Source organism: Equus caballus, chromosome 4 (assembly GCF_041296265.1).
Source record: "Equus caballus isolate H_3958 breed thoroughbred chromosome 4, TB-T2T, whole genome shotgun sequence".
Lineage (NCBI taxonomy): Eukaryota > Metazoa > Chordata > Mammalia > Perissodactyla > Equidae > Equus > Equus caballus.
This window is the reverse complement of record NC_091687.1, coordinates 36,067,166-36,092,200: the sequence shown is the minus strand read 5'-3', so window position 1 is coordinate 36,092,200 and position 25,035 is coordinate 36,067,166. Positions and strand designations below refer to the sequence as shown.

The 25,035-nt window shown below is 39.6% G+C and overlaps 2 protein-coding genes across 29 annotated transcripts in view; one reads left to right on the top strand and one right to left on the bottom strand.

Annotated features, from left to right (window-relative positions):
• RUNDC3B (RUN domain containing 3B) overlaps window positions 1-14,152 on the bottom strand; it is a 150,926-nt gene extending 136,774 nt beyond the window's left edge. For 10 of the 28 annotated variants that reach the window (XR_011438130.1, XR_011438131.1, XR_011438133.1 and 7 more), the window contains exon 1: window positions 13,468-13,936. Coding sequence is in view for 14 of the 28 variants with exons in the window: in XM_070265594.1 (XP_070121695.1) it covers window positions 13,468-13,787 (320 nt within the window). In the remaining 14 variants the exon portion in view is untranslated. Of the gene's footprint in view, window positions 1-13,235; window positions 13,339-13,467 lie in introns of those variants that run through there. The other 18 variants (XR_011438132.1, XM_023639111.2, XM_023639113.2 and 15 more) reach the window with 11 other exon arrangements.
• ABCB1 (ATP binding cassette subfamily B member 1) overlaps window positions 1-25,035 on the top strand; it is a 197,270-nt gene that overhangs the window by 52,259 nt on the left and 119,976 nt on the right. The window lies entirely within an intron of this gene.

Sequence of the window (25,035 nt, the reverse complement as noted above, 5' to 3'; positions counted from 1 at the left end):
CTCCTCTTTTTGCTGAGGAAGACTGGCCCTGAGCTAGTATCCATGCTCACCTTCCTCTACTTTATACGTGGAACGCCTACCACAGCATGGCTTTTGCCAAGCAGTACCATGTCTGCACCCGGAATCCAAACTGGTGAACCCCGGGCCACTGAGAAGCGGAACGTATGAACTTAACTGCTGTGCCACCGGGCCGGCCCCTGTTATGTTCTGATGAACACTTTGACACATAATGGTCAACAAAAGGGTAAGTGTAATAGTACCAAAAAAACAATAAAAGAGCTAAAAAAAATCTAATACATATTATCTGGCATTCGATAAAAAATTCTAGACATGCCAAAAAGCTACATGACAAAAAGAGAGAGGGAGAAAGAAAACAGACAATAAAAACAGATATAAAGATGACCCAAATATTCTAAATCAATGATAAGAACTTTAACTATGATTAATATGTTCAAGAGAATAAAGGAAAAGAAGGATATAGATGAAAAGATAGGTATTTTAATCAGGGGATTCAAGTCCATTAAAAAAGAATCAAATAGGGGCTGGCCCCGTGGCCGAGTGGTTAAGTTTGCATGCTCTGCTTGAGCAGCCCAGGGTTTCGGTGGTTCAGATCCTGAGCACGGACATGGCACTGCTCATCAGGCCATGCTGAAGCAGCGTCCCACAAAGCACAACCAGAAGGACCTACAAATATATAAACAACTATGTACTGGGGGGCTTTGCAGAAAAGAAGGAGAAAAAAGAAGACTGGCAACAGACGTTAGCTCAGGTGCCAATCTTTATTAAAAGAAAAAGAATCAAATAGAAATTCTAGAACTATCTGGAATTGAAAACTTATGTGATGGGTTAAACAGTAGATGAAACACGGGAGAAGATATGATTAATGAACAAGAAGAAAAATCAACAGAAAATATATAAACTGAAACACAGAAAGAAAAAGAATATAGAAAATACAGAAAAGAATATAAGTCAAGCCGGGCCTGAGTTTAACATACATGTAATTGGAGTGTAAGAACAGACAAAATTTCCCCAAAACTGATGGAAGAGCAATGAAAAGGGTAAATATGTCGGTAAATACAAATGGATATCCCCTGAATAACGAGTGTAAAATACAGTAATAAAATAATCTTGCAGAATTTAAAACACACAGATTTTAAAAGTATATCTTAGGATGAGGGAGAACAAATAGTTCTGACATTACTGGAGAAGCAGTAAAAGTTAAATTTGTTTTAGATGGTGATAAATCATGAGTAACTGCCAGAAAAAGGATATACATCAAATATATATATATATAGAAAAAGAACATATGACTAATAAGATCATAGAAAAACTGGAATAGTGGAATAAATGGAATAATAAACAAATACTTTACTGAGGGCCTGGTCTGGTGGGATAGCAGTTAAGTTTGCACACTCTGCTTCAGCAGCCCGGGGTTCACCAGTTTGGATCTCAGGCATGGATGTACACACTGCTTATCAAGCCATGCTGTGACAGGTGTCCCACATATATAAAGTAGAGGAAGATGGGCACAGATGTTAGCTCAGGGCCAATCTTCCTCAGCAAACAGAGGAGGATTGGCAGTGGATGTTAGCGAAGGGCTAATCCTCCTCAAAAAAAAAACAACAACAACAAAAGCCAGAGCAATTAGGCAAGAAAAAGGAATAAAAGGAATCCAAATAGGGAGGGAAGAAGTGAAACTCTCGCTGTTTGCAGACGGCATGATCTTATATATAGAAAACCCCAAAGAATCCACTGGAAAACTTTTAGAAAGAATCAACAACTACAGAAAAGTTGCAGGGTATGGGATCAATTTACACAAATCAGTAGCATTGCTATACTCTAACAATGAACTAACAGAAAAAGAACTCAAGAACACAATTCCATTCACAATTGCAACAAAAAGAATAAAATACCTCGGGGTGAATTTAACTAAGGAAGTGAAAGACCTATACGACAAAAACTACAACGCTTTTCTGAAAGAAATGGATGACGACATAAAGAGATGGAAAGGCATTCCATGCACATGGGTGGAAGAATAAACATAGTTAAAATGTCCATTCTACCTAAAGCAATGTACAGGTTCAATGTAATGCCAATCAGAATCCCAATGACATTCTTTACAGAAATAGAACAAAGAATCCTAAAATTCATATGGGGCAAAAAAAGACTCCGAATTGCTAAAGCAATCCTGAGAAAAAAGAACAAAGCTGGAGGCATCACAATCCCTGACTTCAAAACATACTACAAAGCTACAGTAATCAAAACAGCATGGTACTGGTACAAAAACAGGTGCACAGATCAATGGAACAGAATTGAAAGCCCAGAAATAAAACCACACATCTCTGGACAGCTAATCTTTGACAGAGGAGCTGAGGGCATACAATGGAGAAAAGAAAGTCTTTTCAACAAATGGTGCTGGGAAAACTGGAAAGCCACATGTAAAAGAATGAAAATTGACTATTCTTTGTCACCATTCACCAAAATAAACTCAAAATGGATCAAAGACCTAAAGGTGACACCTGAAACCACAAGGCTTCTGCAAGAAAACGTAGGCAGTACACTCTTTGACATCAGTATTAAAAGGATCTTTTCGGACACCATGTCTTCTCAGACAAGCGAAACAATAGAAAGAATAAACAAATGGGACTTCATAAGACTAAAGAGCTTCTTCAAGGCAAAGGAAAACAGGATTGAAACAAAAAAAACCCCACTAACTGGGAAAAAATATTTGCAAGTCATACATCCGACAAAGGCTTAATATCCATAATATATAAAGAACTCACACAACTCAACAACAAAAAATCAAACAACCCAATCAAAAAATGGGCAGGAGACATGAACAGACATTTCTCAAAAGAAGATATACAGATGGCCAATAGGCACACGAAAAGATGTTCATCATCACTGATCATCAGGGAAGTGCAAATCAAAACTACACTAAGATATTACCTTACACCCATTAGAATGACAAAAATTAACTAAAACAAATAGTAACAAATGTTGGAGAGGTTGTGGAGAAAAAGGAACCCTCATACACTGTTGGTGGGAATGCAAACTGGTACAGCCACTATGGAAAACAGTATGGAGATTTCTCAAATAATTAAAAATAGAACTACCATATGATCCAGCTATCCCACTACTGGGTATCTATCCAAAGAGCTTGAAATCAGCAATTCCAAAAGTCCCATGCACCCCAATGTTCATTGCAGCATTATTTACAATAGCCAAGATGTGGAAGCAACCTAAGTGCCCATCAACTGATGAGTGGATAAAGAAGATGTGGTATATATACACAATGGAATACCACTCAGCCGTAAAAAAAGAACAAAATCGTCCCATTTGCAACAACATGGATGGACCTTGAGGGAATTATGTTAAGTGAAATAAGTCAGATAGAGAAGGACAATCTCTGTATGACTCCACTCATATGAGGAATTTAAAAATGCAGACAAAGAGAAGAGATTAGTGGCTACCGGGGGAAGCTGGGGTGGGGGGTGGGCACAAAGGGTGAAGGGGTGCTCCTACAACACGACTGACAGACAATAACGTACAACTGAAATTTCACAAGATCTAACCTATCATTAACTCAATAAAAATTTTAAAAAAACTTTACTGATATAAGAAAATAGAAAAAAGTGAACACAAAAAAGAGTAAAATTGTAGTTAAAAACTCAAATATAATAACATTAAATGTAAATGGGCTAAATACTCTAAATAAAAAATGAGACAAAATGCAAAATCGATTCTAACCTGCCTACAAAAGACACTTTAAGGACCCAGAAAGAATGAAAGTTAAGAAAGGAAAAAGATTGGGGCTGGCCCCGTGGCCGAGTGGTTAAGTTTGCGCGCTCCGCTGCAGGCGGCCCAGTGTTTCGTTGGTTCGAATCCTGGGCGCAGACATGGCACTGCTCATCAAACCACGCTGAGGCAGCGTCCCACATGCCACAACTAGAAGGACCCACAACGAAGAATATACAACTATGTACTGGGGGGCTTTGGGGAGAAAAAGGAAAAATAAAATCTTTAAAAAAAAAAAAAAAAAAGAAAGGAAAAAGATAGATCATACAAACACTAATTAAAAGAAAACTATTTTAACTATATTAATAGCAGACAAACAGACTTTAAGGCAGTAACAGTACAAGAGATAAGAAGGACATTTCATGAAGACAAAGGAATTAAACCACTAGGAAGAGATCATAATTCTAAAGCTGCACACACCTAGTAAGAGTGCAACAAAATATTTACAGCAAAAAATGACAGAACTAAAAGGAGAAACAGACAAATCTACACTCATAGAGACAGATTTTAATACATCTCTCTCAATACCAGATAGACTAAGCACACAAAAAACTAGTAGGATACAGAGGATATGAACAACACAAGAAACTCTGGATCTAAGTGGCATATACAGAACATGCAATCAACAGTGCCAGAATATATATTCTTTTCAAATGCACATGAAATATTTATCACAATTAACCATATGCTGCATCATAAAGCAAGCATAAACAAAATTTTAAAAGTTTAAAATCTTTCAGAATATGTTCTCTGCATAGTGGAATTAAGTTAGAAATCAGTAACTAAAAACACAAAATTCTCAACTGTTTGAAAGTTAAAAATACATTTTTAAATAATCCATGAATCAAAGAAGAAATCCCAACAGAAATCAGAAAACATTTAAAACTAATTAATAATGAAAATACAATTATTAATTTAAAAACAGGAACTTAAAGAAAGTGGAAGAAAGAAAATAGTAAAGACAAGAAGAGAAATCAATGAATTAACAAACCAATGTACAACAGAAAAAATTAACAAAGCCAAGGGTTTTGGCTTTTGGTTCAAGGGTTGGTTCTTTGAAAAGATTAATAAAATTTCTAGACTCCTAGAAAGACAAAAACATGGGAAAAGCAGAGATTACCAATACTACGAGAAAAAATTGAAAATGACTACAGATTTTTTATTTTTTTGAGGAAGCCCTTAGCTAACATCTGCTGCCAATCCTCCTCTTTTTGCTAAGGAAGACTGGCCCTGAGCTAACATCCGTGCCCATCTTCCTCTACTTTATATGTGGGACACCTACAACACTATGGCTTGCCAAGCGGTGCCATGTCCGCACCCAGGATCTGAACCGGGGAACCCAGGGCCACCGAAGAGGAACATGCAAACTTAACTGCTGTATCATCAGGCTGGCCCCTAGAGATTTTTTAAAAATAAAAAGATATTAAGAAAAACTTTAAACTTGAGAGCATCAATGAAATGGGTGTATTCCTTGAAGAACTTGCTGAATCTGCTAACAAGAAACAAGAAATCTGAATTATTCAGTATCTATTAATTAAACTGAATCTGTTACTAAAAAACTTTCCACCAAGACAATCTGCAGTTCAGATTTCTTCTCTGGTGAATTCTTCCAAAAGTTTAAGAAAGAAATAGTATTAACCTTACACAAACTCTTCTACAGAACAGAACAAAAAAAAATTTCTCAACTTATTTTACAACGTCAGATAAACTTAATGACAAAGCTAGACAAGAACACTACAAGAAAGAACAAGTACACACCAATCTCTTCTGTGAACAAATATGCAAAAATCTCAAATAGAACAGTAACTCACTTAATGCAAAGACATGTTAAAAAGATAATAATACAGCACAACCAAGTGTTTTTTATTTCAAAGTTGTTTAGCATTCAAAACTCAATCAAGATAATTCACAATATAATTCATAAACAGAAAAAAAGGGAAAGAAATCATATGTCCATCTTGATAGACAGAAAAAGCATTTGATAATACAGTATTCAGTATCCACTTATGATGAAAATTCTCAGCAATCTAGAAGTAGAAGGGAACTAAGAAAAACCTACTGCAAACATCACACAATGGTAAAATTGTTAATGCTTTCTGCAATACTGTGGTCCTAGCCAGTGCAGTAAGACAAGAAAGAAAAGGCACAAAGCTTGAAAAAGGAAGAAATAAAACAAGCAGAGGACATGACTGCATACTCAGAAAGTTAAAAAAAAACTGCAGAAAATGTTAGGATTAATAAGTAAACCGGGTAAACTTAGTAGACTACAAGACCAATATTTTAAAAGGTCAATTTTATGTCTGTATATCAGTAAAAAAAAAAAAAAAAGAAAAAGAAAGAATGAAAAATATTTTAAATGATCTGTTACAGTACTATAAAAATATCAAATATGGAAGAATAAATCTAAAAAGAGATATGTAATAGAGTCATGCATTGCTTAACAATGGTGATACGTTCCAAGAAATGCATTACTAGGCATATCATCACTGTGCAAACATAATAAACTATACTCATACAAACCTAGATGATATAGCCTACTACACATGTAGGCTATAGAGTAATCTTACGGGACCACTGTCGTATATGTGGTCCATCATTGCCTGAAACGTCATCATGCAGTGCATAACTGTATTCAAAACTATAGAAATTTGAGAAAAATTTCAGAATACTTAAATATATGACAGGATATATTATGTTCACGGATTGCATGTAAGTCTTTTTTTCTTTTAAGATTGGCCCTGAGCTAACATCTGCTGCCAATCTTCCTCTCTCCCTGACCTGGAAAGCCCCAGTACATAGTTGTATATCCTAGTTGTAGGTCAGTCTAGTTCTTCTATGTGGGATGCCGCCACAGCATGGCCTGATGAGTGGTGCATGGGTCCACACCCAGCATCTGAACCAGCGAACCCCGGGCTGCGTAAGCAGAGCACGCAAACTTAACTACTCAGCCATGGGGCCAGCCCCTGCATGTAAGTCTTGATGTTGTGAAGATGACAGTTTTCCCAAAATCGATTTACATTTTCAGTGCAATCTTAAAAATCCCAGGAGATTTTTTAATGGAAATTGACAAGTTGATGCGTAAAATTTAGTTTGCAAAGGCCAAGAACTGCCAAGACATTCTTGAAAAACAAAGCTACAGAATTTATATTACCAAACATCGAAACATATATAGTTATTGAGTCAGTATGACATTAGCTCAAGGGTAGCCAAATAGACTACTGGAACAGAAGAGAGAGTGCAGAAACAGACACACAAATGATCCAGTTATCTGACATAATAAATGTGACACTTGAGTATAGTGGGGAAAGCATGGTCTTTTTTAAATAAATGCGTCAACTGATTTCTCTAAAGGAAAATATTTAATCTTGACTCCTATACTTCACAGAGCCAGGCCTGGTGGTCTAGTGGTTAAGATTCCATGCTCTCAGCACTGTAGCCCAGGTTTGTTTCCAGGTCAGAGAATGACACCATCCATCAGTCAGTTGTCATACTCTGGTGGCTGCATATTGCTGTGATGCTAAAAGCTATGGCACTGATATTTCAAACAGGTTTCAGTGGAACTTCCAGACTAAGTCAGACTAGACAGACCTGGCCATCCATTTCCGGAAAAACTGGCTGTGAAAACCCTATGAATAGCAGCGGAACATTGTCTGATGTAGCGCCAGAAGGTGAGAGGATGGAGCAAAAAGACCAGGCAGGGTTCTACTCTGCTGTACACAGGGTCATTAAGTGTCAGAATTGACTCAATAGCACTAACAACAAATACTTCACAGAATAAACAAAAACTACAGGTGGATTGTTGAATATAAATGTAAAAAAGTAAAACAATAAAGCTTTTAGAAGGAAACAGAATATTTTCATTACTTTGGAGCAAGCTTACTTCTTAAGCCAGTCACAATAAGCGCTAACCATGAAGGAAATTTATGGACTACTTTACAATTAAGAACTTCTAGTCATCAAAACATGATATACAGATAATGAAAAATCAAGCCACCAAATGGGAGAAAATATCTGCATTACATATAGCCAGCAAAAGACCTGCATACAGAATGTACAAAGAACTACACATCAAACAAACAAAAAATCAGAGCTCCCAGTTGATAAATAACTTGAATTGGCACTTCACAAAAGAGCATCTCCAACAGCCAAGAGACTTATGGAAAGGTGCTTAACTTCATTAGACATAAGGGAAATACAAATTAAAACCACCATGTGATACCCCAACAAACACACCAGAATGACTAAAATTAAAGCCAGAAAAATTTCAAGTGTTAGTAAGGAGGCAGAGCAACTGGAACTCTTATACATTGCTCACTAGTACATAAACTGGTACAACTCCTTGGGAAAACTGTTGTATCCACTGAAGCTGAACTGACCCAGAGATATATTTTATAAATCTGTAAAACTGAATATAAGAGTGGATAAGCTTCACATATTCCCCCTTGACTATCATATCTCTCAACTGAGCTTCTGACATTTATCAATCAGCAGTGAAGCTAAGGTAACACACTTTAATAAATGTGTGGGGGACAGCTACTCTCTGTTGTCAGTTGAAGATGAACCCAGTTTAGCTAGGGGAAGAGATAATAGCTTCTGCGAACGCTGAGAAGCCTACCTAGGACTAGTAGCTGAAAAGATGATCATCCTGCCTCCACTGTGAACAGCTACTGTTAGGGCTCTAAGAATCCTTAGAAATGATACTGAACCTGCTCCACAGCAATATAACCAATGTTGATAAAGCCTCAACCCAAGTTCAACTACATACAGCCTGACTAAAAGAGCTTTAGCCAAAAATATAATTACTAAAGCCAAGGTATGAAAAGTCTTATGAGGTCACACTCAAACAGTGACAAGAAAAGTAAGTCATTGAATTTAGTTATTTAAAGGATTATACTGCCAATAATATTCAGTCACATTTCACATATCTGTATTTCACCCACCCAATTCAAGCATAGTAATAGACATCTTTTTCTGATTATTCAGCAACCAGAATGTTAAGAAGTTCAAAGTGCTAAAGCTCACTCACTTAACTCAGGCCTCTGGTGTCTTTTTTTTTTTAAACATATGATAAATTTACTTATCTGCTTTCCCAATTCACAACCAATCACAATTAGCAAGTCAGGATGGGAAGCACAAAGGAAAGAGCTGCTAGAAAGAAACAGGCAGAGTTGTGAGAAGTAACAGCTAATTTGGTAGGAAGAGACAGCAAAAGTGACAAGAACTCCAAATACACAACCTCCTGGGGCCATGTGGCAAAAAGCCTCAAGAGGGACCTCAAGAGTCTCCAAGAGCAGCCACTGCACAGGCATATTCAGAGAAACAGATCCAGACTAAGGTCAGCAATAAGGATTATATGATGCTACAGAGTCTTTTCAAAGAAGGTAGGGAAATGTGTAATCCTTTCTTAAAAGAAATTCATTCAAAATGTTTTAAATATTATTGTTTATTGTGGTTTAAATCTGAACACTTAAATTATAAGCTGCAGTTATAGAGAAGATCGTGCTCCACAATAAACGCTGAGTAAAGCACTATAGTTGATGGGAGAATTTAAAGCCTAACTCAAACAATAATTACATGGAAAATATGAGCAGCTCATTCCCCGACTACACGGGAAAAATGAGGCACAACTGTTATTTGAAATAACATTCAAGTTACAAAATAATATCTTGACCTATAGAAAACTAAGAACAACTACGTACGTCATTAAAAGTACTTTAATTTTGAAAATCACCGTTTGTCTCCACTCTGCTTAGCTTATCACATTATCTCCTTAAATCACTCATTAGTCCTTTCTATCTACAAGACAGAAAAATTATAACTTTGTGTGGAGAGTTTCTCTTAAAGTATTGATTTAAAAGTTTAACAAATAGTTTTAAATCTGTTTATGAATATGTATTTAAACGTATATTTTAATAATTTTCTCATAAAACAATGTTAACTCATAAAAAGAGACTTTAGATTTTAACTCCCTTTATCAAGAGAACTAAAATCAAAGAAATATATAAGCTTTTCAATAAACTACAAAGCTTAAAAGTGACAGAAAAAACAATATCTGATTTTTCTATGGATGAAAAATGCAGGTTAAAAAAAGCCTGAAGGACTTTAACGATTTAATTGTTCAAAATTCAAAACGGTAGGGGCTGGCCCCGTGGCCGAGTGGTTAAGTTCACATGCTCCGCTGCAGGCGGCCCAGTGTTTCGTTGGTTTGAATCCTGGGTGCGGACATGGCACTGCTCATCAAACCACGCTGAGGCAGCGTCCCACATGCCACAACTAGAAGGACCCACAACTAAGAATATGCAACTATGTAACGGGGTGCTTTGGGGAGAAAAAGGAAAAAAATAAAATCTTAAAATAAAAAAAAAAAAATCAAAACGGTAGAGAATATGCAGGGAAAATAGTAGTAGTTGGTGCACAGAACTAAAGTCAGTCTGTGAATATTTTGGAGTTGAGTATGGAATATTTAGAGGCCTCAAATGACCTATTTTCTCTCCACCACAATCTGCGAAAAACATAATAAAACTATTTATTTGCTGAGATAAATACCATCCAAGTATTTGTAGTCTACAATATACTGAAAAAAAAAACTGATGAAATACCTACAATCACAATGAACCAATATTCAACTCAATTCAATTCAATTCCTAACTATCCTACCTAACCAAACAACCTCCTTCGACAGTTGAAACTATAACAATATTGTTCTTGTATAAGGCATTTTAAACCTAAAGAACTGTGTAGTTATATAGTAAGGTTTTAAACCTAAACTGAGAGTATGTCTAAGTTGTTCAAGGGGTAAGGAAAAGCAATGCTGTATAAGTATTAACATACACTAGAATGATAGTGGGGGGCGAGTTTGGTGTGGTTTTGGAAACTGTTCAATTTTTGTAGAACAGCAGAGAATCACAAAATGGAAGGCAGAGTTCAAATGTTTTTGTTTATAGAGAAAAATGCACATGCCTCATCAAGCTACCATTAAACTTATGTCTATCTGTACCTACTAGTATTAGGAGAAATTCAAAACCAAATATGAGCACATTTTGCTTGAAGGCTATTATTAGCTTTAGGGCTGCCTTGAAGGTTACCAATGATCTAGTCCAAGATTATTTTACATATGAGAAAAGGGGAAAATGGGAAGGTTGCATAGCTTGTTAAAGGACATACAACTAGATATTGACAAGGTAAACTTAGAACTCAATTATATTTACACTAAACCAACTTCTTCCAAACTTAAATATCAAATCACCTCTGATTTGACAAACAAGAATTTAAAAATGAAATCATTAAGACACATGGGTGAGATACCAAGGATCTGGTAACTTTAAAAGGCAGAGAAAAGCAACAGAAATGTATAGTGATTTGTCCATTTGGGTGAATTTGAGGCAGGACTACATAAAACATCTAAATGGCCTACAGTGACTTTTTTTCCAACCAGTAAAAGTCTTTTAGACAAAGCCTATCAAATAGATCCCATAACTAGACAAGGATGATAATTTACATGCACCGTCAACTATTTGGATATTTAGAAGAGCCTTAGTGGGGCCCATCTCATGGCGTAGTGGTTAAGTTCAACACGCTCTGCTTCAGTGGCCCAGGGTTCAGTTCCCAGGCACAGACCCACACAACTCGCTGGCCACCACGCTGTGCTGGCAATCCACATACAAAATAGAAGCAGACTGGCACAGATGTCAACTCAGGGTGAATCTTCTTCAAGCAAAAAGAGGAGGATTGCCAACAGATGTTAGCTCAGGCTGAATCTTCCTCAGCCAAAAAAAAAAGAACAGCCTTAGTAATATTATCCACATAAATAAATAAACAAATTGAAATTGAAGCCAGAAACTGGAGTTTATTTTAGCAAGAATACTAAATTTATGTGTAAACTCTAACTAAAGTCAGTACTTATATTCATTTCAGAGTAGAAAAGAATAATTCAGCAAACAAAATAATGAAAATACAGGTAGCCCAGACAGCTATCCACACATATCAGTGTGATGTGACTGAAATTTCTTAAACATAATTTAAAATGTAATTTAAGCAAGGTTGAGATATGTCTCTTTCTTCTCCTGAACTGCCTCCGATGAGAGCAAATGAACATTAAATGACCTAAAACTAGCCATGACAAAAATGGAAAAGCAAAAGGAATAGTACCTACCACTGAATTTACTCGTTCAATAAATATTTACTGAGTGTCAGGTGCTATGGCAGGAAGTAAAACAATTTTTAAAAAAGAAGACTAAGCAAATACACAAGTTCATTGCTCTGTGAAGTTTGTCTGTTGGAGGTTTTATGAAATACATTATCCCAAGAAACACTGTATATGTTGGAGCCTGCTTGAGACCATCCTCTTTAAGAAAAAATAATTCTTTTTAATATCTGTAAAATAAAGGTAAGAAAATCAGCCTCTTATTGTTCTATTTACCTAACTTAAAAAAAAAGATTTGCCTAGATTTTTAAAAACTTAATACAGTCTATCTTTCTGGCAAGAGTGCATCCCAGACAGTACAAATGGTAAATTAAACAGATTCCATATCATTTTACTGTTTACAACTCAAAGTGCCACAACAGTCAGTGAAGCAGGTCTTCCTGCTAGATAGGGGAAGATTTGTAAGAGCTCTAGTTAAAAAAAAAAAAAAGTCACCCAAAGTTATTGAATATAAATCCTAGTATAAATATCTGTATTCTGTTTAAGATGCTGGCACATTTTTACACAAGCAAAAGAAAAAATAGAGATACAAATTGCAAAGGAGGAAAAGGTTTCATCATTCCCTGATTCTTAGAGGATTATCCACAGTTGACGATGAGGGGTTTGATGGAACAAAGTAATTTTAAAATAACTTCATGGTTCAAAGGAGCTCCTAAGAAATGGATGGCTAGGACTTCAATTTTTTTTTAAATACCCAGAAATAAGATTCAAAATAAATCAGCGTGTTAAAAATTAGTTATTTCTGAATACCAGGTTTATGGAAACTATTCCTTTTATGTTGCTATATTTTCTAGAGGCAGGGAATACTACGTTTATAACTAGAAAACATTTAAGGAAAGGCAGACCTTGGGGTAAATCATTAACACGAAGACTAGGTGTCCTCCATAATAGACTCTTGATAACAACTGCAGAAAACAGCACCAGCAATGCAATTTAAAAGTGGAGAGGAATACACGCGCGCGCGCGCACACACACACTTGGCTAGCTTGCAGTAGGCACTCAATATTTGTGGCAAGAAATATCTGAATTTACATGCAAACAAGCCAAAATAAAATGCACTCGGCTTTTGTGGCAACACAGTAAACAATCACAATAACGACCATTTTACCAAAAGCTGGCTGACAGCTTAATGTGCAATACACGAAAGAGCTCTGCCTCTCTGCCTCCTCCTTTACTCTGACATTCGATTGCACATTCAAAACAAATCCTCCCCCAGCCCCGCCCCAAGCCCTACCCGAGGCTGCTTCCAGCCCTGGAACCGACGGGAAAGCCCGGGCCTCGGCGGCGCCCAGACTCGGAGGCGCCCGGGGCGCTGCGGGCAGCGGCCACGCCCGACGCGGCACAGGCTGGAGCGTTGGTGCTACAGCCCCTCGGCTCCGGGCCCCAGGGCTCGCGCGCTCGCCCTCGCCCTCGCCCGCGGCGCCGGCGGCCTCCTCCCCGCTCCCGAGCGGCGGGCCGCGCCGTACCTGCACACCGTGATCAGGTTCCTCCTCTCCACCGCAGCATTGCGGGCGCTCAGGCTCTTCTTGTTGCCGCCGCCGCGGCTCCCGCTCAGGCCCCCCAGGCTCCGGGAGGCCATGGAGGGCTGACCCCCGCTCCCTTTTGTCTCGTGCGACCCCGCCCGCCCCCTACACCTGCTTTCCAGAGCTCTCCCTCGGTCTGCGGCCGTGGTGGCGCGGGAGAGTCGGAGGGAAGGAGCGCAGATGGAGGGAGGGTGTGGAAGACGGCGGCGGACTCGCACCGGGGACTGACGGCTCGTGCTCGCACCCGAGCTCCTCACACACATACACACTCACGCGCGCACACCACTCCGGCCCTTGCGCGCGCCGCCGCCCGCCGGGCGGGTCCGCGTCGGGCGCTCCCCCACCTCCCGAGGGACCTGGAAAGCCGGCGCGCGCGCGCCCGCCGGCCCCGCACGCCCAACCACCGGCACTCGGCCACCACAAGCGCTCCGGCCGCGGCAGCTGAGGTGAGGCCTTGGGCCTCGCGCGCGCAGCCCCGCCCTCCGTGCACCTACCCGGGCAACGCCGCCCCACCTGCAGCCAATCGCGGCGCGCGAGGGGCGGGGCCGGCCGTGCGGAGCGTTAAAGCAACGTGGTCGAGCCCCGCCTCGGCGCGTGGGCAGCTGTCAAGATGCCGGGCTCGCGCTCGGCGCCCGCGTGCGGGAGACAGTCAGCGCGCCTGGGAGCAGCGCTGCTCTTTGCTCCCGGGTGGAGGGTTGCGGAGCACGGAAGTGCCCAGGGCGGATTACTGACCCTAGCCTAACTGCTGAGATCTCTAGCTTTAATGGCTGATCGTTTTCCCCGAAGCCCGCTCCCCAGTCCTGTGGCATCTGTCGCAACAGCGCCGAGAACGCGGCAGCGCCAGCTCCCGCACCCCATCCAGGGCCCGACTCCCAGGAAAGGAGCGGGGTTCCTTTTGTCCTAACGCCTGTACTGCCTGATAAACAGCCGCAAATAACCGGAGGAGGGAACTTGTCCCTGGAATACCCCTCTTGGGCGTCTGTGGTGGGATTTCTTGACACTTCCCGCCACGTCGCCCCTACCCTAGCCCCAGCAGGCCTGCGGCTGGCACTGACCGCCCACGAAAGAACGAGCGCGGTGCGAGCGTACAGTCTTCTCCCAGCGCCCTGCTCTGTCCGGGGCGCGGACCTCCGAAATGGGTGAGGGGAACGGCGAGCCTAGGGGTGGTTCGGCCTTGGCTCGGCCCGTTGCCCCCTGCCAGAGGTCGGGAGGGAGTGCTGTCCTCGTCGCGCGGGTTCGGAACCTCGCGCCCACTTTCCAGAGCTTCTCCACCCCTCGGGCCTTACTTGCGGAAGGGTCCTGGCTTCGCCCAGTTCTCTGGCACTCACTTAGGTCAGCCTTCGACCTCCCGTTGTATCAATATGCCCAGATTTTAGAGTGAAATACTTAATGCCTACTGTCCCCGTGGGGCATAGCACGGGCTGTGCATAGAACAGGTTCTCAATAAATGTTTGTTAAATTTAACTTGAAGTCACATTTGGCAATATTTTACAGTTTGAGTGGCTCCAAAATCCATATAACTTCCAGCTCTAGTTTTGAAGTTTCTGTCAAAGAAGGTTATAGAATATACAGTTTACTGTAGATATCTCTGTACTTCTCATATGGTAGTATATATTTTAGGTCAGTGAACTTGTTCCCAAACATTTCTTGTCTGCTCTATGGTGACATAGAGGCTTGTAAGAAAGTTTACCCTCCTAGAAGCTCCAACTTAACTGGTCTCTTCTTGCTAGCCCAACAGGTTGAATTCAGACTTAGCCATCAGGAAACAGATGCACTGGCTGTGCAGGCAGTCTCAGCAAAATATTTGCGCTGGCAATGACAAATGGTCCTCAAATTGAAATTATTCTTGTTTAAACACGGATTAAAACTGCACAGGGAAAAGAGTGGAAAGCCAATAATTATCAAGAAAATTCCTAGACACCCATGCTGGTTTGTCCTGAAGAAGGGAGAGAAACATGTCTGAAACGCTTTCCAAGAAGACAAAGCTAAGTGGTCATATCAGATAGAGAAAAGTGAGGTGTCATTATTCTCAAAATTGGCTTTCTAGCCTGAGATACATTTTCATGTGACTTGTACTACTAATTTATGACTGAGGACTTAGTAAAACTCCATCTTAGATGTCTAGGTAATAATACTACTTCCAAATGCCACTTTTAGGGGAGTCAGTTGACATGGGTGCTTACTGAACAAGATTTCTCCTTAAAACAAGCCATCGTGCGTACAGCATGTTGTTAAACTGCCACATGGGGGCCTTATTTGATAAAGCTTTTTCTTAATTATCCTCAGCAGTATGTCCTGGGTTTCATTCTTTCTCTACATTACTAATCTAGAGATAATTAATCAATTGTATCCAGTACAAAGTATACTACTACTATAGAGCCACGTGAGTTTTCACACTACTTTTTGAACTTCTCTCAGCATCTATTACAATTCTTTATTTTACTTATCTGAGCATTTGCACAAAGGTTATTCAGAGATGTAAAAAGAATCACAACAAAAATAATTTCAAAGTAGATGGCCAAATTAACCTATAAGAATTCGGTAGAAATGAATGGGCAGACCATACTCATTCACCATTTTCCCAACCTCCTCCTTCTTTCCATCAAAAAAGACAAAATTACAACTGTAACATATACAATGTCCTCAAATCTAAAATGCTGTAAGCCAGAGAGATTATCAAACCATCGTTTATCTTAATCTCCAAAGAAGAAGTGGACTTTCTAAGTATGCCCAAACCTAGCAGCCATACAGAAAAGACAGATACAGTTGAACATACAAATTTTTTTAAAATACACAAAGCAAGTTTCACCATAAGCAAAATTCAAGGAAAATAGGCTGAGAAAATACGTTTGAAACATATCATGGACAAAAAGCTTATTTTTCACATACACAGTACTCCTGCAGATCAATAAGACCTGTTTCAGTAGAATAATGACCATGTAAGCCAAACAGTAGAGAGTAAAAGAGTTAGTGGGAAGTGAGAATCACACAACTCTTTAAAAAAGAGTTTTTTGTGAAGGGGGGAGAAATAAAGAAGAGTGGCATAGAGAAATGTTGAGTAGAGAGGAATGTTGGTGTTTTCTCCCTATTATTGTGTTGTCACTTTTCATGCAAGTGACTTGAGCACATCTTAAAGCTGATGGAATGAACCCACTGGGAGGCAAAGCTTAGTAATGCAAGAGGGGGGAAAACGGTCAGAAGTGAGAATGCAGAAAAGCAATGGGATGCGAGGCACAGATGAATAGATTGACCTTTGGTTAAAGGAACTAATTCTTAATTGTAACTACAGAGAAGGGTGGGAGTATGGCTGCAGATATAAATAGTTTTGAACTTTTATTATTAGAAAGTCGAGGAAGTTCCCATCTGATAACTTCTGCTTTTTCTGTAAATAAAAGACAAAGTCACCAGCTGAAGATTCAAATAGTCCTTCTTATAGTGCATAGTAGAATAAGTTGACTAATGAAATTTAGGTCTCCTGGTCAGTGTTGGAGGACTGACTTGAGATTGGTGGTGATGAGTTTACCGTGAGACACATCCACCCTATTGTGTGACTTTCTTGGACATTGTTAGTGTCTCAGTCAGCTGGGGCTGCCATAACAAAATACCACAGTCTGGACGGCTTAAACGACAGAGATATATTTTCTCATAGTTCTAGAAGCTGACCAGTCCAAGATCAAGGTGCCAGCCAATTTGGTTCTTTGGATTGCGAGTGAGAGAACAAGCTCTCTAGTGTCTCTTCTTTTTATTTTATTTAATTTATTATTTTTTTAAGATTTTATTTTTGCCTTTTTCTCCTCAAAGCCCCCTGGTACATAATTGTGCATTTTTAGTTGTTGGTCCTTCTAGTTGTGGCACGTGGGACACCTCCTCAGCTTGGCTTTTTTTTTTTTTTTTGAGGAAGATTAGCCCTGAGCTAACTGCTGCCAATCCTCCTCTTTTGGCTGAGGAAGACTAGCCGTGAGCTAACATCCGTGCCCATCTTCCTCTACTTTATATGTGGGACGCCTACCACAGCATGGCTTGCCAAGCAGTGCCGTGTCCTCACCCCGGGATCCGAACCCGCCAACCCCAGGCCGCCGAAGCAGAACGTGTGCACTTAACCGCTGCACCACTGGGCCAGCCCTAGTGTCTCTTCTTATAAGGGCACTAATCTCATCTTTAGGCCCCACCTGCATGACCTCATCTAACCGTAATTACCTCCCAAAGGCTCCATGTCCAAATACCATCACATCAGGGGTTAGGACCTCAATGTATGAATTTTGGGGGAACATAAGCATTCAGTCCAGAACAGTTAGGCTGCTGGCAGGCAGGTAATAAGGAAAATGTCGATTTCATGCAGGTCTGAGATTTTATGAAAGGGTAAAAGGAAAAGACGGAAATACAAGGAGGTTTGGGATGTTAACAAGATTGTGATTCTAACGTACTTTTAAGTTGGATCTAGAGAGGTAAAGAAGAAAGGAGAGAAGTGATGGATTGGAGTAGAAAAGAGGGATCAAAGGCCTGGATGATCTGTTGAACTAAAAAATAATCATAAAGGATATAGTTAAGCAAACTAGGAGAGGAGATTAGAGATTGTGGTCAGAGAGTGGTATGCTTAAAATAGGAATTTTGGAATTACAGTAGTTATGGGTGATGACAAAATCCAAGGTGCAATCACGGTAATGTGTGGGAGTGGAGGAGGTAGGCCTGGTGATGCAAAGAACCAAAAAAATTCACAAGTCAGACTGCTGAATGGTCATTTACGCTGTTATGAAGTCACCCGGAATTATGGAAGGATTTAGAATACACAGTAGGTGCTGTGTTATCTTGTCTTCAATAATCTAGATGGATTAAGTGGGAGACTGGTTGATGACAATACTGTCAGATTACCTAAACCTCAAGGACTGAGAGCAAATTTTGTTGGTTTGTTGCTTTTTACAAGAGGGTGGAGAAATAATGACCTAGAAGTGGCAATAGAAACCAGGGAAAACACTACCCCTCTGGCCCTGTGGTGTGAAACGGCTGAAAATGTTGCAAATAACCACATCCATTTGAGTACAACAAGGGAAGCAGGGCCCTTAGAGGAGATCCAGATTTCTGTTGAGGAAAGAGGAGGAAGGGACCACTTAGAAGAAGTGGAGGATATAAGGTAGTATTGATTATAGAGCAAAAGTTCCAGGAGGCATCATAGAAGGGGTGGCAGACAAGGTCACGGCAAGGAAGTGTAAAACATGTTGGTACAATAGGGTATGGATGGTGAGGCTGGCACTATAGGCTGTGTTGAAGAGTACCTTGACAGGTCTCACAAATTGTTCTTTGTAAAAGTCTTAAGCTTTGGGTAAAGGCTAATCAAAACAAAGTGGATTTGGTCTTACTGTTTCTTTGAGGAGGGGAATATGGGCCCTTAGGTCAGAGGGCTTTTTTCCTTTCTTTTTAATCTTGGAAAGTGGTGTTAACACACCAATATTACAGACTCCAGACATTGCACAGAATATATCATCAATTAATTTTAAAAGTCATTCTCTGAAGTATGTTCCGTATTCTCCAATTTACAAACAATGAAACCTCTCTAAAAAGAGGTTAAGCAACTTGCAGAAAGTCACACAACAAGTGGCAGAGCCAAGATTAAAATCTTGATCTATTTGATGCAAAATGGATCTATTAGAGCCATCCTTTTTCCTAACACGTTTTACTAACTTTTTGAGACAGTAAGTCCAGATGAGGCCTAAATACAATAGCTCTGCTTTGCACACATAATGCTTAAGAATCAGCAAGAGTTGTATAGAATGACCAGTTGCATCACTCGTGGAATCTAGAGTCTCTAGGGAGTTGAGAGCAGCAGAGCTCAGGCTTCCGTAATTCTTTATAAGAAATGTGGAATGAATTTCACCATTGGAGCTAGTAAGACAGTCACTTGATCAACTTAGCCTGGGCAGCAGTTCTCTCATTTCTCTCCTCCCTCTTATCTTTCTCTTTGGACTAGAACCTTAGCCTCATACTGTACCAGACTGAATTATTTTACTCCAAAGGTAATTGTTGTCAGCATTCTCCAGCACATTAATTTCATTTTCTAACCACTTTCTTCCTCTTCTGTTTCTATCAAATATCGTCAGCATTTTTCTATGTCACCTTAATGACAATAAATACACTTCTACAACGTCATAACAACAAAATAATATTCCATGGTGTAGTTGTATCATAATTTACTTGACCAATCCTAAGATGTTGAACTTTTAGCATGTTTCCAATTATATTATTATAGACAACATTAGCATTGCAATACCTGCATATTCATGCTTGCTGCTTTAAGAGAGATTGCTGTATACATTTTTTGATTCAAAAAATATGTGTTGAGTCAAAAGATATGAAAAATTTTAATGGATACAAATTAAATTTTTCTCTAAAGATATTTTACCAATTTACATTCCTACAACAGTACATAAGAGCATTTTCTTACACCCTTGCTTACTTGGAACTATCATTCTTTTTGCTGTTTTTCCACATAATAGGGAAAGGGCAATATCTTATTTATGTTATAACTTTTTTTATTAGTAGTGAGACTATACATTTATTTCAAGTGCTTATTGGTCACATATCTTGTCTTTGGGTTTTGCCTATTCATTTTCTTTGCTCATATTTTTCAAGGGAGTATTAGTCTTTTTTAGAGTGGCTTATTATCATATTGGTCTATTGTATGTATAGCAAACACTTTTTTCAGTTTGTTGTTCCCTTATTTATGGTGCCTATAGAGTTATTGTATGTACAGATGTTGAAAATGTTTATATATAAATTAAATTCATCAATCTTTTCTTTAATTGGTGTTTCTTTTAGTCATTTTAGAAAGGCCTTTGACACTCCCAAGATTATACAGATATTTTCTGGTTTCTTTTCTTACATCAAAAATAGTTCATCTATTGTTCTCATTTAAAAACAAAATTCTGGGGCTAGCCCCAGTGGCCTAGTAGTTAAGTTTGGCACGTTCCGCTTCAGCAGCCCGGGTTCAGTTCCTGGGTGCGGACCTACGCCACTTGTCTGTCAGTGGCCATGCTGTGGCAGTAACTCACATACAAAAAGGGGAAGATTGGCAATGGATGTTAGCTCAGGGCAAATCTTCCTCAGGAAAAAGAAAACCAAAACAAAACAAAATTCTGTAAAAATTTATATGCACTATGGGTCCCGGAGAACAGATATCACATTCATTATGTTTGGCATCTGACACCTCACTGCTAGTATTCAATATTTTTTGAATGAAAATAATGTTCATCTATATGGAATACATGGAGGTATGAAATTAGGATATAACTTTACTTTTTCCAAATGGTTAGCCATTTGTCCATTTCTATCTATTAAATAATCCATCTTTTCCATACTACTTTGAAATATTAAATTTATCATGTAATAATTTTTAAATAGCAATTTGCATTTGTACTAAAGATTTGTGCTGATGATAATAAATCCACAGAGGTAACTAACACAAATGTTTCACAGGAACTTTTTTCCAAATTTCTCTCTAGACATGCAATAGAGATATATGTACTTAATTTTACCCAGGTGGGCACATGCTACATATGGTTGATACATATTTTCACCATCTGTCACTATTTGTTTGTGTTTGTTTATAATGTTTTCTTCCCTTCAAAAATTTTGTTTTGTTTTGTTTTGTTTTTTGGTGAGGAAGATTGGCCCTAAGCTAACATCTGTTGCCTATCTTCCTCTTTTTGCTTGAGGAAGATTCTCACTGAGCTAACATCTGTGCCAATCTCCTTTATTTTGTATGTGGGACGCTGCCACAGCATAGCTTGAATAGCAGTGTATAGATCCACATGTGGGATCCAAACCCACAAACCCCAGGCTGCTGAAGCAGAGCACTCAAACTTAACCACTAAGCCATGGGGCAGGCCCCCAAATTTTGTATTTTTATGCAAATTTATGTATTATTTATTTTTTATTATTTATGTATTAGGTTTACTATTTTATTTACTTATTTACATATTATGTATTATTTGTTTTTATGGTTTCTGGGTTTTCATGCTTAGAAAAGCTTTCTATATGCTTAGATTATAAAACTGTTTACCTGTCTTTCTGTGGTTTCTTTTTCTTTTTTTTTTTTGCATTTGTGTATTTAGTATTTATACAACTTATCTTAGTATAAGAGTCAATTGATAAAAAAGCCTAACTTACCCAAATGGCCGTTATACATTTAAGATATTAAATAATGCATCCTTTCTCACTTATATGAAATGCTACCTTTGTTAGCTACTAAATATTTGTATCTATTTGAGCCTCTTGCTGGATTTTCTATTCTGATCCATTGACATCATTTGTGAGCTAGTGGTACCAAAATCTAATAAATACTGAAGACTTATAATTCTCTTAAATATCTAGTATGGCTAGTATCTTCCTTTTTTCTTTTTTTTCAGGCTAGTATCTTCTAATTACTCTCTTTCAGAATGTTCTTAGGTAATTTTAGAATGTCTCTTCTTCCGTGCAAACATTAGAATCATTTTGACACATTCTCCTCCAAAAAAGCCTATAGAGATTCTGATTAGAATTGAATTGCATTTATAGATAGGTTAAAAAAAAAAATTAACATCTTTGCATTATTTGAGATGTTCTAAGACCATTGTATGTTTCTTTATTTCTTCATGTGTTCTTTTATTTCACTTGGTAGAGTTTTATCATAGAGTTCCAGATTGGTATTATGACTACTTTTTTTCTTCCACTATATTTTTAACTACTTATAATATTTACATAGGAAAGCTATTCTTCTTTGCACAATTACCTTTCTGAGTGTACTTATTGTTTTTAATAGATTTTCAGTTAATTCTTTAGTTTTCCAGGTGCACAGTTATATCATCTGTGTTTATTCATATAGCATGACAGGCACTTGGTAAGTACTCAATAAGCATCAGATATAATTATTATGATTCTTAATTATCACTTATTTTAGTAAGTTATCAGAGAGACTGAATTGTCCATGATCAGATTAGCAGGTTTACATTTTCAGATTTTGGCAAAATGATTCTAAATTTCACCAGTAAGTATAAACATGCAAATATAGACAAGACCATTTGGTAAAAGAAGAGTAACAAAGGGTGACTTGCTTTATCAGGTATTAAAATATATTGTAAAGTATACAAAAGCATATTACAAAATAGCAAGATACTAGTTCAAAAACAGAAAGATTAATAGGTTAATGGACTAGCACACAAATCTTTTTAACATCAAGAATTTATTTTCATAGCTAAGAATGTGTGAATACCAATTCTACAAAGCAGTTTTCTATAAGTTATCTGAGACAACTTATTCAAATGTAAGCTCTTAAATAATAATCATCTTGGGACATTTCGCCAAAGGCTAAATATCAGCGACAAATGGGTTACTCACAAACTTCTCAGTAAAATTTTAAGCCACGATGTCAACGATGTAAAAAAAATTGCCTTGAGATCTTGTCAAGATGGCGGTGTGAGCAGACGTGGAACTAGCCTCCTCCCACGAACACAACCAGGTTACAACAATTTTTGGAAGAATTACCCTGGACTGAAAACTGAAAACTGGACAAAAAGAACCCCCATGACAAGGCACAGTCCTGACGAAGGCAGAAGAGGCAGTAATTCCGGGTGGAGAGGAAAAAAGCCACCTTTTGGAGCAGCGGAAGTTCTCAGCTGGCCAGGCAGGAGCCACCCTAAGGTACACAGCCCTCCCTGGAGGAGTGAGGTCTGGTGCGGGGGCGATACTGCTATAAGCATCCTCCGGACTCAGTCCAACTGAGACGGGGCTCTTACTTTCTGGCTTTGCTGGCTATTAACTGCAGCCAGGATACCCCCAGAAAAGCTGTCTGCGGAAAGCCGAAAAGATCCGGGTCTTAAAGGGCCCATGCACCAAACTCACTCATTGCAGCAACCTCAAATCACCAGAGAGAAGGCTGACAGGCCTTTGGTGAAACGAACTCATCTGGTGGGCTCTGGGGGCAACCTGGTGAGAGGAGGGACCTCTCCCGAGACTGAGATAGTGGTGGGGGCCATTGTTCTGAACTGGTCCAGGTGTGCTGATACGGACACTGGTGGGGGCCATTGAGGTGCATCCCCTGGGCTGTTAGCCCAGGGGTCTGCCACACCAATAGAGCACAGTTTTAATCCAGTTCAGCCAGGGCAGGCAACCCCTCCTAAGGCCTGGCCCCACCGAACAGCAAGCCCTCAGGCTACTTTTCAGCCTGCATTGACTGGGTGCCTTGATCCTCTACAGGCAGGCAAGGGTGTCTGCCTCTGTGGGGCAGGGCCTGTATGAGGACCAGGTGAACTGGGGGTGGGGGGGCATTGGTGGAGAGGTGAGGGCCTCTGCAGTGTCGGGGTGGGGTATGCTCCAGGGGGTTGAGAAGTGTGCGCAGACCAGGACTGTGTTGACAGTGTATGGAGTCCTGTGGGGGGGAGGGGGGGAAGGCTTATCAGCAGCAGAAGACTTGTGCTTCACAAATAGCCATAAAAAGGATCAGCCCCATCTTCCAGAGCCTGAAACAATTGAGTGCCCCCATGCCAAGGGCTAGCCCCACTCAGCTGCACTCCTAAGAGAACTGACATCAGCCTTGTTGGCCTCAGGCCTATCACAACTGTATGCCCCTGAGCCTAGCAACCAGCTACACTGGGTACCAACCCAATTAAGAGGACAACTGCAATAAGAGAGTGCTGATAGACTTTGTAGCCAACAGGGCTGAGGCTCCCCAAACCAGATTTACAAACAGCTGGCCAGGGAAGGAAAGATCAGACTCCCTGGGTACCTGAAGTGGGAGCAACCCTGCCACAGCAGAAGAACACAAGTAGCCCACAAAGGGGTCACTCCTGGTTCTTATGGACTGGTGATGAGAGGGAAGCACACTGCTGGTCCTCATAAGGCATCTCATACATAAGGCCACTTCTCCAAGATCAGGAGACATAGCCAACTCACCTAATACAAAGAAAATAGCACAGAGAAAGAGGCATAATGAGGAGGCAAAGGAATACTTTCCAAGCAAGGGAACAGTACAAAACATGAGAAAAAGGACTAAGTGAAACAGAAACTAGCGACCTATTCAACAAAGAATTCAAACAAAATATTATGAGGATGGTCACAGATATGTGGAGAAGAATGGATGAACACAGTGAGCACATCAGCAAAGAACTGGAAGATATAAAAAAAAATCAGAAATGAAGAATACAATACTCAAAATGAGAAATTCACTAGAGGGACTCAATAGCAGAGTAGGGGAAGCAGAAGAACGGATCAGTGAGCTAGATGAAAGACTAGAGAAAATCACCCAAGCAGAATAGAAAAGAGAAAAAAGAATTAGACAGAATGAGAATAGCGTAAGGGAACTCTGGGACAATATCAAGTGTGCTAACATTCGGATTATAAGGATCCCAGAAGGAGAAGAGAGAGACAAAGGGGCAGAAAATTTGTTTGTAGAAATAATAGGGGAAAATTTTCCTAACCTGAGGAAGGAAACAGACATTCAAGTTCAGGAAGCACAGAGAGCTCCAAACAAGAGAAGCCCAAAGA